Raw genomic sequence first — 13,022 nt, 5'->3', positions numbered from 1 at the left:
CAAACATATTTAATAGATTCGTAAATACCCAAATTAAAGTCACTCATAGAGCCCTCGTTATTCGTGAAAGACTTTTACTCTGAAAAACGTTTACCGGAAGTGCCGTGAATTGTCCAGGCGTTAGGCGTTTTATGCTTGGTGAACAATTATAGGAGGGTTTACTGACTTGGAACGAAACGGTCAACTGATTGCTTTTTTGTTTAGATACCCCACAGGCCTACGATATAACGGCGACCTGTACTGGTGACAAGGACGACAAGTATTGTGGAACCGGCAAGTCGAACGGTTATCAGAAGTATGGCACGGCCAAAGAAAAAAACTTGCCAATGTCTAACGTTATAGCCTTTTGCTAAAACATACGGCTGTTTAATTATTGTACAACGAACGACTCAACCGAGACAACTTTATTTTATTTTTTTTACTTTTTTTGTCCACACGACGTGGGTTTGACATTTGCCATATAAAATGGAGGTGACATTCCTTTTGAATGTATATTCCACACTTTTGTGCCTCTTTGCCGTTCTGAATGGACTCGCCGACTGTACTGGAGGTACGTCAATAATACATCGTACTAACGCTATAGTGTGTCGGTTAGTGCGTTAACTCTACACCGTTATGGGACATCTTTCAGCTCCCAATTTGTTCAAGATTAACTACCCGCCCGTTTACTGACGACGATTTAGTTACACACCGGCCGAATGAACTCAAGACTACGATATTAGTTGCCTACCACTACTCTGGTTTAAAGCACATTATTGTGTTATTTTCTCCGTCCTAAACAGAAGCATACACTACCCATATTGTCTTCAATATTACCACTTTGCCCCATGACGTAAATCTGGACAATATAATGATCTTGATTCCGTGTTAAAATGGTCGATATTGCCTAGGATTTCTGTTATTGGAATAATGGAAATCAGCATAGCTGTCCATTATTGTGCTCGAAGTCTGCAGTACGTTATTGAGCGTATACAAACTGGACATAGGCCTATACAATGCCTCTACTCAAATGGTCATTATTTGTACTACACATATTTCTGTATTTCCCAAATAGTCAGCTAATAATTACTGCAAAGCATGCGGTGTACTAGGTGAACATTATCAGTGCACATTTAATTTAGCCTAACATTTCCCATTTTCTCCTTTACGTATCCTCTTATGTGTGTGTTTCTTTATTATCAGCATAATCCATTGCCCCCTGCGACACTAACTGCTGGTCTGCTCTACTGACAGGATGGCGGAGGTTAATGAAGTTACTTTAATATGACTTGAGAGCAGACATAGTCCTTAATGTCTAAAGAGCTGCTACTCTGCACCTATTTGAATAAGTATGTGAATTGGCTTCGAGTCCTAACAGCAGCCATTTCCTGGCAGAGATGCCTGTATGTTGCAATTTTGACATCCCGGAAAGAGTGAGACACACATTACTGGCATGTGTAAAACATCTTTCACTTCCTATATGTGAGGGTTACGCAGAGTTTAAAAAACAGAAAAATATTCAACACAAAGAAAAAGGAAAATAAGTGATTTTCGATGTTTGAGTGGTGTATTTGAAACACAATCTTTGGTGGCATCTGTGTGGACCCTGTGAATCTCTACATGTGTTCACATTGAACACAGCCTACATTGCGATTGAACTTTGTATATGATCAGTGTTTAGCCAATATTATAATCATTGTTATTCATTATCTTTGATCAGTTGAATAGTGGTTAGTCTATATTCAGACAAAGGATCTGTATCAAAAAAATATATCTATATACACACATTGTGTGGAACAGGTATTTTTTTGGACCAAGCAATGTGCCGTCTGTAAGCATCTTAAGCAGCTTACGGCTGGAATTACGCTGCATGCTGAACAGCTAGAGTTCTTGTCACCCAATGGCACCCTACACACCAGTCAGCCTCCCAAACATGATCACATTTCTGTTGATTCATTTCTCAGAGGAAACGGCTCCAACTAGTCATTTATAGTTTGCCGTCCTCCCATTGGTCGATTAGATACGGTAGCAATCTTTACTAACTATAGTCATAATAATAGACCTCTGAAGAATAGGTCCCGCCTCCGAGTGGAATCTAGATGGAAAGAGTGTTTAGTTCAAAACGTGAGCGGCTTTTACTTCTTCGCCACCTACAGAGTTTGTTATGTACGATCATTCAAAAACCCCATGTTATTTCCCATAGATATTTAACCGATGGAACCAGGAGCCTCGGAGGCGGGACTTATTCTTCAGAGGTCTATAGGGGTGATGTTGATTTGACATGATAAGAGTCAACCGTAACTACCCCTATTATCCTCAATGTTTGCATGTGTTAATGTCTGTCTTAGATACGGATAGAGCTGAAGAGACGTCATAATGACCATCTTTCGCGTTACAGCTAGGTTGTCATCTGGCTGGCCTTGTGGTGACACGATCACTTCAACTATTGCCCGCAGATGGCACACACTACTACAGGTTACACACAAGGGAAGCCCTATGTCCAGTATTCGTGTGTGTGTGGGTGCGCAATGCGCATTCACACACGCATACTGGGATTGCGTCTCCCCTGTGTGTACCAACATCATATATTTGAGTTGGGTTTGTGATGGTAATTCTCTGAACTGTATTGACAACGTAACTGTCTTAGTTTATTGTAAAAAATAAAATAAAAGTTGTCTCTGCGCAGAGAGGCCCCTCAAAACAACAACCATAAAAAGGTAGATTTGCGGACGTGAGGCCAGAAAGATTGGCAGCACACTGCAGATAGGGATGCTCCTATTCCCTTCGGCCCAGGATGTAGCTGTGAATCAGCCGAGGCCATCTCAGTCCTTTTTACTAAATTTGCCATGCAAATTTAGTTTTCTGAGATCACAAAGATTTCACCTTGAACCACTTGAACCCAGCCCCATCCACCCCCATCATCCTGTGTGGCTCCCCAGTCGACTCTGTGGAGTCCTGCCGCTTCCTGGGCACCATCATCACCCAGGACCTAAAATGGGAGCTCAACATCAGGTCCCTCACCAAAAAAGGCCAGCAGAGGATGTTCTTCCTGCGCCAGCTGAAGAAGTTCAACCTGCCAGAGATTATGTTGGTGCACTTCTACACTGCAATCATTGAGTCTATCCTCACCTCATCCATCACTGTCTGGTACACTGCTGCTATGGCTAAGGACAAGAGCAGACTGCAGCGTATCATACGCCCTGTGGAGAAGGTGATTGGCTGCAACCTTCCATCCCTCCAGGACCTGCACAGCTCCAGGGCTCTGAGGCGGGCAGGCATGATCATGGCCGACCCCTCCCATCCTGGTCACAGTCTATTTGGAACTCTCCCCTCTGGCAGGAGGCTGCGGTCCATCAGGACCAAAACCTCCCGCCACTTGAACAGTTTCTTCCCCTTTTCAGTTGGGTTCCTTAACAGGTCCCAGGACCACCACCCCCACTGACCCCCAAACTGACTCTGGCACTCATACCCATCACCAATTTGTAAATTCTTATACATTTTTAAGTATCTTTTACTTTAGTTTTTATTTTATTCTATTTTATCCTATTTTTAATTGATCACTTATGTCCCTGCTTGTTTATATTGTGTTATATCTCTCTCTCTCTCTCACTCACTCACTCACTCACTCACTCACTCACTCTCACACACACAGCGTTTGTTCATTGTTATTTTCTTAATGTATGCACCTTATTCACCAAGCCAAATTCCTGGTTGGTGTAAAACCCTTCTTGGCAATTACCGGTAAATCCTTTCTGATTCTGATCTCCCCCCTCATTCGTTAGTGTTTTCAGATGAACATGCATGATGATGACGGCAGGGACACGGGCTGCAGCATGTGAGATGTAGGCCATTTGGTCTGTAATGAAGTACAGCTGTTTATTGTTCACAGTACATTGTTCATTATCGAGTCATGATTCTCTCTAAATACTAGATGCTCGAATATGACCTAAAGAGATTGGGTAATACTTATCATAGCAATACTTGTTGTTCGTACAGATATTTTGGTGTTTGGCAGCAACGTATAGAAAGCCCATCCTAGCGTTGCACAGCCAAGGGTGTTGAGTTCGGTATTGCAAACACTAGTCACTGGTGAAAACACAGGCTGTTTTTTTTTTACTTTATAGGTGAGCTACACACTGCCACATGTGGATAAATAGCAAGAGATCAAAGTGTCCTCAAACTATTTTCGATGCTTTGAAAAAGAAATGTAGAGACAAAAAAAGAGAAAAATAGTAACTACAAAAAGTGATAATGAATCTGGGTCAAGGCACTCGAGTTGATTTTCTAATGAAAGAGTCTTTAGTGAGTGGGCTGTTGCATTAAAGAATATATACACCGTGTGGGCATGCTGCTTCCCTGGGGAACAAAAGAAGAGTTCCCGCTGCCTTTGTTCTTCTTCATGTGCTATATTGTAGTGTAGTGTAGACTGCCTTTGTGCACTCATTCAATGGATCTTCTACAGGTGCTCTTCAGTGCACTTTTAGTACAACCTTTTAGATCTTCTGTTTGTAGTAAATGTGTGTGTGTGTGTGTGTTAGACATCCAAGGGAGAGGGTATGTCACTGTACCTGAGAGGGTGACCTGTCCTTGACGTTTGTTGTCATGGTAGCTATCCTGTAGAATGTACAGATCAGCTTGGGGTGTAGTAGGCAAGAAAACTATTGTAATGTTTTGAGCCCGCAGGCCAGTCCGGAACTGAGAACTTTGAAGCACTAAAACCCCTCTGTCAGCTGTTTATCAACATACCTACAATGGGATCTCACCGCCACGATGACAACATGGATGATGGATGTGTTTCATTATCAGAGTTGTCTGTAATAGACAGCTCTGATAATGAAACACATCCTCCGATGTGGTTCTCTTGACAATTCCATCGTTTAATGATGTTTGTCTCCAGCTGGCACGGTAACCAGCGAATATCGTGTCTGGTATTATTTAAAGTATTAATGGTCTAATCTGTAAAAAGAAAAAATATGTCATCTATGTTTTTGGTTTAGCGTGTTTCTAGATGAGGGTGCTGAGCAGCAGGGATTAGACAGCCCTTCAGATTGATGGAGTCTGGTTTTAGGTTGTCCACACAGCATCAGAGGTGAATACTTTCCTTTGAGTTGGAAGGACACGTAAATGATGCTTGTGATATTGGACTTGGAGACAATAACTGTGATGTAGGATTTTGACACTTTAAATGTGACGTGGTAAGGTTTTTAAAACTTATTTCCCTCTACAAGGCTCCTCCAATCAGATGGCGCACTTCTCCTCTTACCAACTCACAGTCCCACGGTTGATCTCCAACAAGCAGAGGCGGGATGTGAGGGACACGCCAACCAATCAGGTATGAAGGTTTTGACCTGTTGCCTTTTCGTCTGCTATATTTTGCCTTTACTTAGTGTGCATTTGCATGTTAGAAAACCAAGAGGATATCTGGGTCCAGTCCAAACAGGATTGAGTGATAAATGTTAAAGGATAACCAGACACTTTGACGGCTCGCCCAACCACTATGAAAACGGTAGACACTTTTTTGACCATTTCGGCCTATTACAAGGGCCTCGGTATAACCAGGGGGGGGGATGCAGCAAAAACGTTTGATCAATAACCTCAAAATGGCTAGTGACTTTTGCAGTAGCAAGTGTTTAACCAATCTTTCACATCTTTAAACTTGTGCATTTCAGTCAAGATTCTGACCAGGGTCAATCCTTAGCACTCTGTAATCAACTACATCACATCACTTATCATCTGAAATCAATAGTTTCAGTGTGGGGTTTTCCTTAAACTAGCTTATAGGCCTTGGTTTATGCTAGCATTCCACTGTAAGATGACTGGGAGCCTTGCTGTATGGGAACCCTGGGAGAGCTGGCAGCCTTTCATGCATCCTCTGTGCAATCTGACCCCAGGAAGTCACACTCAGCAGACAAACAGCTGACCAGTCGCATCTCTTTCCTGATCCCGTTGACAGTGGGGCTACATTCAGAAAGTCTCACTCTATCGATATTTAAAGGTGCTTTGGGCTGCATTTAAGAGCTAGGAAACACCTCTCAATGGCAGATCATTAAACATTGCAGAGAGCAGAGCAGAAGTATTTTCTTCTTCTGCTCTCTCTTTATAACTTTAAAATCGTATCTACACCAGCTTCAAATTGAACAAAAAATAATGAAAAGAATAGAAGTCTGCTACGTTTATCCTGACTCGGTTCATAGGCTTGTTAGGTTCTTTGCCACATTTCTGAATCTACTTAGTCATATCCAGAGTTTTTGAGCTTGATCTCTTGTGCCACTTTATGTCACAGTGTGTGTGTTCGAGGGGGCACCCAGCATCTGCTGCCTGCTGGGTAATGTAGTTTACCGCTGACCGCATGTCCTCATTAGCTTCAACTCTGATTAAGGACCTTGAGTACAAAAGAAACACCATATGGTGCGTGTGTGTGTTGGGGGGGGGGGGGGGGGGGGGGGGGGGGGGCTCATGGATCTGTCACGTATGTGTGTGTGTGGGTTGGTGTTGGCATGGACTAGTGTGTGTGTGTGTTTGTGTGTGTGTGGGCATGTGTGTGTGTGTGTGTGTGTGGCAGAGGGTACCAGGTGAGTCAGAAGCCACAGACAATGACCTTGTATTTTTTGTTTTCATCATATGTCCTTTTCCTCTCTCCCCATCTGTCCGGCCAGTTATTCTCAAACAAGATGAGTACATTGATGAATAGGCTGCTGAAGGACATAAACTTATCTGTCTTTCTGACTATTTGTCCTTCTATCTGTCACTCTCTCAAGGTGTCCTACGGCATTAGAATCCATGGAAAGGAACACCTGGTTCACATGCAGAGAAACCAGTAAGAGAATATTGAAAGGTTGTTGTGATTGTGTACTGCATTGTTTGTTTTGATGTGTGGTCCTTAACCATGTGTGGTTTGGTTTTTACAGGCTGCTGCTGGCTCATGACTTCACCATGTTCACTTACAGTGATAATGGAACATTGGTCACAAGCAGGCCACCTGTACAAGTACGCACACACACAAACACACACGCATAAACACATAGTATAATAATCGTGTTCATCGGAGGAAGTGAGAGGATGAGTGAGGGAGAAAGAAAGAGTTCTGGGAATGAAGGAAAGAGGTTGGACACTTTGGGAAAGCTGTTCCGCCATCCATCTCAGTCGTACACAACCAGAAGCTTTATAAGCTCCTATGGGACATAGAAAGCAACACTGTGTGTGTGTGTCTGTGTGTGTGAAAAAAACGGAGATAGCAAGAGGACACACATCCTGCCATAAGCCCTGAACATCCAGAATGCAAAACAGTGACTGCTGAAGCGAGAAGAAAGTAAAAAGTGATTATGGCTCTCATGCGTTTTAGCCTGTACTTCTAAGTGAGTGACGGTGGGCTTGGGTATTGTGTGTGTGTTGTGTTACAGGATCACTGTCACTACCAGGGCTACATTGAAGGCGTGGAAGGTTCTTCTGTCGCGATGAGCATCTGCGATGGTCTCAGGTATTGCCCAGATTGAATGCCCTAAACGCCTTATAATTGTTGTATTTGACATTACTTGACACAAACCATACTCTACTATTGCAATTCTAGACTGTAGACAAAGTACTTTCCCCTGGTTCCCCTGAGAACCTTTCCAGCAGCATTGTTGAGTTGTGAATCAGGTGCACTCATGCACTATGTCGTGTGCTAATAGTGTGCACAGTGCTGATGTGTGCGTACACATGGCTGATTTGTGTATGTGTGTGTGTGTGTGTGTGTGTGTTTGGACGGTGCTGATATATGTGTGTGAGGGCACAGTGCTGATGTGTGAGTGCACAGCCTGATGACACGGGGCTGATGTGTCTATGTATTTGTGTGTGTGTGTGCACGGTGCTGGTGTGTGTGCAGGTTGCTGGTGTGTGTGTGCACGGTGCTGATGTGTGTGTCTGTGTCTGTGTGCACGGTGCTGATGTGTGCATGCACTGTGCTGATGTGTGTGTGTGTGTGTGTGCACGGTGCTGGTCTGTATGTGTTTGCACGGTGCTGATGTGTGTGTCTGTGTCTGTGTGCACGGTGCTGATGTGTCCATGCACTGATCTAGTGTGTGTGTGTGTGTGTGTGTGTGTGTGTGTGTGTGTGTGTGTGTGTGTGTGTGTGTGTGTGTGTGTGTGTGTGTGTGTGTGTGTGTGTGTGTGTGTGTGTGTGTGTGTGTGTGCGTACGGACGGTGCTGGTCTGTATGTGTTTGCACGGTGCTGATGTGTGCGTGCACGTGCATTGGCCTGGGAGAGATCTAATAACAATAATCAAAATAAATTAAATGAAAACAAATAGTTGAAGAAATCCCATAACTGATTCTTTCTCTGTCTCCATCATGGTCTTCTTCAGGGGTGTGCTCCATCTATCTAATGATAGCTTTGGAATGGAGCCTTTAGACTCTGACCCACAGCAGCACATAGTGTACCGCCTACAGGATGTGACATCACAGCCCATGGGCTGTGGCACGCCACACATAAAGCACGGGGACGCGACACATGCCCAGTATGGCTCAGAGGAAAGCCATCGGAATATGGGTCACCACAAGCGGGTGGGTGTACTCACGCACACACTCCCTCTGCCATTTCTCTGTCACTCACTCATGGACACGCGTGCACACACATCGAACACGCGCGCACACACCAAACACAAACTCTTACTCTTTATTCTACTTCATTTAAGAATGCTCGATTCTGATTGGCTGGGAGGGGTGCATTAATCCGGCATATTGCCCGCTGACTTGTCATTTCTACTTGCTGCTAACTGAGCACAGTAGATCAATACGCCGCTTGTATCGTTTTCTATCACATGCATTTCAAACATGAGGTCCATTGTAAAAATAAACCTTGTTTAAAAAAGTTAAACAAGTGTTTAAAGCATGTTTGATCGATCGTCATTAAAGCTGAATTGATACGAATGTAGCAACTACATTATTAAACTACTGATCAGATGCAGCCTTGTGTGGTTGCTATAGAAACAAGTTACCTACAGCTGAGCTAACGTTATTCACCGTAGTTCTAAAGGGAACTACTTTTCGAGGGAGATGAACTTAAACAGAGTATACATTTAATAAGCATGCAATACGAATAAGAAAAAGTCTAATTATTAAAGTATTTGAATTGTTTGATTATGTTGGCCGGCGAGAAGTAGAATAAACTGAATAATCACCTCAAGGCAGGGCAATAAACAGCTTGATATGCCCGCCTCGTGGAAGGTTACCGCCGTCGACTTTGTCTCGGGCGGTAAGCTGTCCACGAGCCGGGCATATCAAACTGTTTATTGCCCAGCCTCTCTGTGATTATTCCTTACTTATTCTACTTCATTTAAGAATGCTCGATTCTGATTGGCTGGGAGGGGTGCATTAATCCAGCATATTGCCCGCTGACTTGTCGGTTCTACTTACTGCTGACTGAGCACAGTAGATCAATACGCCGCTTGTATCGTTTTATATCACATACATTTCAAACATGAGGTCCATTGTAAAAATAAACCCTGTTTAAAAAAGTTTCTAAAATGTGTCGGAAATCTATCAGAGGGTCAGTCGATACATATTTTTGCAAGCGAGATACAATGTAACAACTACGTTATTAAACTAGTGATCAGATGCAGCCTTGTGTGGTTGCTATAGAAACGAGTTACCTACAGCTGAGCTAACGTTATTCACCGTAGTTCTAAAGGGAACTACTTTTCGAGGGTGAAGAACTTAAACAGAGTATACATTTAATAAGCATGCAATGCGAATAAGAAAATGGCTAATTATTAAAGTATTTGAATTGTTTTATTATGTTGGCCGGCGAGAAGTAGAATAAACGGAATAATCACCTCAAGGCAGGGCAATAAACAGTTTGATATGCCCAGCTCGCGGAAGGTTACCGCCCTCATCTTCGTCTCGGTCGGTATGCCATTCACGAGCCGGGCATATCAAACTGTTTATTGCCCTGCCTCTCGGCGATTAGTCCTTACTTATCACAGTGGTTCCAGCCACTTTGACCACCTCACACGCAAACGGTGAAAGATTGATAAATACACATGTAGTAGCTGAGCAAAAAGTGCCAGTTTCCACCGTACACAATTATGACTACTAAAAGGCTGTGGCCAGGGGGTATGGTGCTCCTAGTGAGTTTATTTAGCAAACAAAAATGAACACAAAACATCAATGGAGATCATTACAAATGGAAAACACATGATGAATGCACAAAGGGAAACCATTTTTGCATTAACAACCCATTATACTTTATTTACTTAATCTATATGATATATTTTTTTTCAATGATTTATTTTATTTGTTCTATTATTGTAAATCTGTCTATTTCAAAAATAAAATCCCATGTACCACATGCAGTGCTTTTGCCAAAGGTTAAAGAAAGGCTCTATCACACGCAAACAGTTAACCATTGGATTTGATGTGTATATATAGCTAATATTGTGTGTGTTTGCGTTTGTGTATTTGTTTATTTGTGTATGTGTATTGACTCCAGGTACGCCGTGCTGTTCTCCTTCAGACCCACTATGTTGAACTGTTCTTGGTGGTCGACAATGAACGGGTAAGATGCAGCTCTACTCAACTACAGAGAACCCTGTTCTGTCAGAACTACAGAGAACCCTGTTCTGTCTGAACTACAGAGAACCCTGATCTGTCTGAACTAGGGATGTCACGATACCAGACATTTCGTAGTCGATACCAATACCAGTGAAATTCCATGATTCTCGATACCCAATTCGATACCACGTTAAAAAACAAAGCAACAAATCCCATGTACTTCAACATACACTCATTTATAAAAAATAAAAAACAGTGACACTGGCATGTAGCCTTCAAGTAATGAATAAAAATGTAAAAAACTGTTCTTTAAAAAAAAAAAAAAGAACAGCGGCAAACAATATAAAGGGCAAACTGAGGCATAGTTCCTTCTTCTTTTAAAAATGGATAGTAAATATAATTAAAAAAAAAGTGTCCAAGGGAAGCACAGAAGACCTGGATTTACAACTTAAAAAAAAAAGATCATCAAGTATCATAGATTCTGTCGTGTTTTATTTGGCATTTTGTAAATCCATTGATTTCTCTTGGAACACTCATTACTCGTTGGCCGGAAACGGAAAGGGGTCTGATTGTAGTCTTTTGGCTCGGTTCTAGCCCTACGGTTGAGACGGAGAACCGAGCGAAAAGACTACAACCAAACATAAACCCCTGTCTGTTACTGGTTCCGGTCCGGTTTCCGTTTCAATGGGATTTACAAAATGCCAAATAAAACACGACAGAAACTGTATTTTGCTACGATACTTGATTAGGAACATCAACGAACAACACTAACCACTCGATGAGTTGCACATGTCTGAAAACGAAAGTTTAGGGTCGTTTTAAGGACAGGTTTGTGACTCCCATAGCCAGCCATTGTGAAGCAGGCAGGGGCGTTTCGAAACGAGCCAAATACCTGAGACGGAACCAATAGTCAACATTTCTGTGTCAACCACTATATTTCATCCTAGACCAATCAGAAAGGGGGCTCATTGTGCTAAATACCGTATTTGTCCATTAAACATGCACCGATCACGTGAACGCACAACTTTTTTGTTTTTGTTTTTGCATCGCCAGCCCATCCGCGGATCACTTGCCTCCCGAACCGTGACGCCTGGTTCACACTACATGCGTCCGTCAACGGATGACCGAGGGCGTGTCTGACGTATAGGGGACTAATCTCTGTAGACGCATACTGCAGCCAATCAAATCGCTTCCCGCTACAATGGCGATAGGTGGATATAAATACAAAAGATGACGCAAACAACAGGTGGCTAAAAAAAATTCTATCATTACACATTTCTTCCTGCTTGTTATTACAAAATGGATCCAGGAATCGCGTGGAGTGTATTTGCATAACCGCGATCTGATTGGCCGACCGATGCTGTAACTTAAAGTAAAACAACTCTTAAGAGTAAAATTTATTCAAAAAGTTACTCAAGTAAATGTAACAGAGTAAATGTAACTAGTTACTATCACCTCTGCACCTAGTAAGCGATTTAACATAGGTAATAGTTAAAAAAAATGTAACTAGCTTAACTTGATATATTGAAATCTATTAGTCATCATTTAGCTAAACAACATGCAACAGCATTACTCAACTTACACGGTTTGTTTGGAAAAAACAAGGAAAAGTTTTTTGCCTCTTGGCTGCTGGTTTGCTGACCATGCTTGAAACCGATCTGAATCAACGTCTGTGTGATTGAAATCACAACACGGCAGCGGTGTTTACCACCTGGATCCGCCTGCTCATGGTGCGTTCAAAGGTGGCTCGGAAAAACGTGTTTACACGTGTTAAAAATGAATTGAATGGTTTTATGGCTGTAAAAAGTGCGGGGGACAGAGGGCACAGATACGGGAAGTGCGGGAGACATGTCCCCCGCGTACCCCGCATCCGCTAGGCCCATGGACATATGGTACCACATTCCAAATCAGCACGCTTGAGCCTCAGTTTTTTCAAATTCGAACAGAACACCTAGTGCTCGTTTTACACCGAACGCAAGTTTTAGCCACTGGGGGACCATAGGCAGGCTAGGGGAACTCATATTTATGTTAGAAACCTCATAAAGGGAGATTTTCATGCCATGGGACCTTTAATGTAACGTTAACATGACCTGAAACTCACTCAACTTGAATTCTTTGAATAAATCTGTCTGTCTTTGAGGTGCTTCGATAAGTTGTTTCCTCCTTTCGTTTGAAAAGCTTGATGGCACCGTTTGCATATAGGTTTTTGAGAATTTATTATTAATCCCTGATCATCCGCCTCAAACGCAATGTACTTCCAGACACGACTCTATTATTCTTTCGACGAGTCAAGGCGGAGCTGTCGCACTCGCTGCAACTTCAGTTTCCATCTTCCGTGTTCCTTTGGCATTTAACGGCGGACTACAACACTTGTGAGTGTATATGCTGCCCACGTGAAGTCCGGAGGAATTGCATCCCCGGGACCTACGGTACTGTAGAAAAACGAGTACCGTTTTTAGAATTGTCGCATCGACTTGGTACCGAAGTATCGGTTCTCGTGACATCCTTAGTCT

General features: G+C 42.8%; 1 protein-coding gene across 2 annotated transcripts in view; it reads left to right on the top strand.

Annotated features, from left to right (window-relative positions):
* The first annotated feature begins 136 nt into the window (after positions 1 to 136).
* adam9 (ADAM metallopeptidase domain 9) overlaps positions 137 to 13,022 on the top strand; it is a 29,299-nt gene continuing 16,413 nt past the window's right edge. For both annotated transcript variants that reach the window (XM_060065549.1, XM_060065548.1), the window contains exons 1-7: positions 137 to 550; positions 5,208 to 5,311; positions 6,738 to 6,796; positions 6,888 to 6,966; positions 7,380 to 7,456; positions 8,322 to 8,520; positions 10,448 to 10,513. In XM_060065549.1, coding sequence (XP_059921532.1) covers positions 466 to 550; positions 5,208 to 5,311; positions 6,738 to 6,796; positions 6,888 to 6,966; positions 7,380 to 7,456; positions 8,322 to 8,520; positions 10,448 to 10,513 — 669 coding nt within the window. In that variant the 5' untranslated portion in view covers positions 137 to 465. The remainder of the gene's footprint in view (positions 551 to 5,207; positions 5,312 to 6,737; positions 6,797 to 6,887; positions 6,967 to 7,379; positions 7,457 to 8,321; positions 8,521 to 10,447; positions 10,514 to 13,022) is intronic.

Source organism: Gadus macrocephalus, chromosome 11 (assembly GCF_031168955.1).
Source record: "Gadus macrocephalus chromosome 11, ASM3116895v1".
NCBI lineage: Eukaryota > Metazoa > Chordata > Actinopteri > Gadiformes > Gadidae > Gadus > Gadus macrocephalus.
The sequence above is the reverse complement of the archived record's forward strand: the minus strand, read 5'-3'. Positions and strand labels throughout refer to the sequence as shown.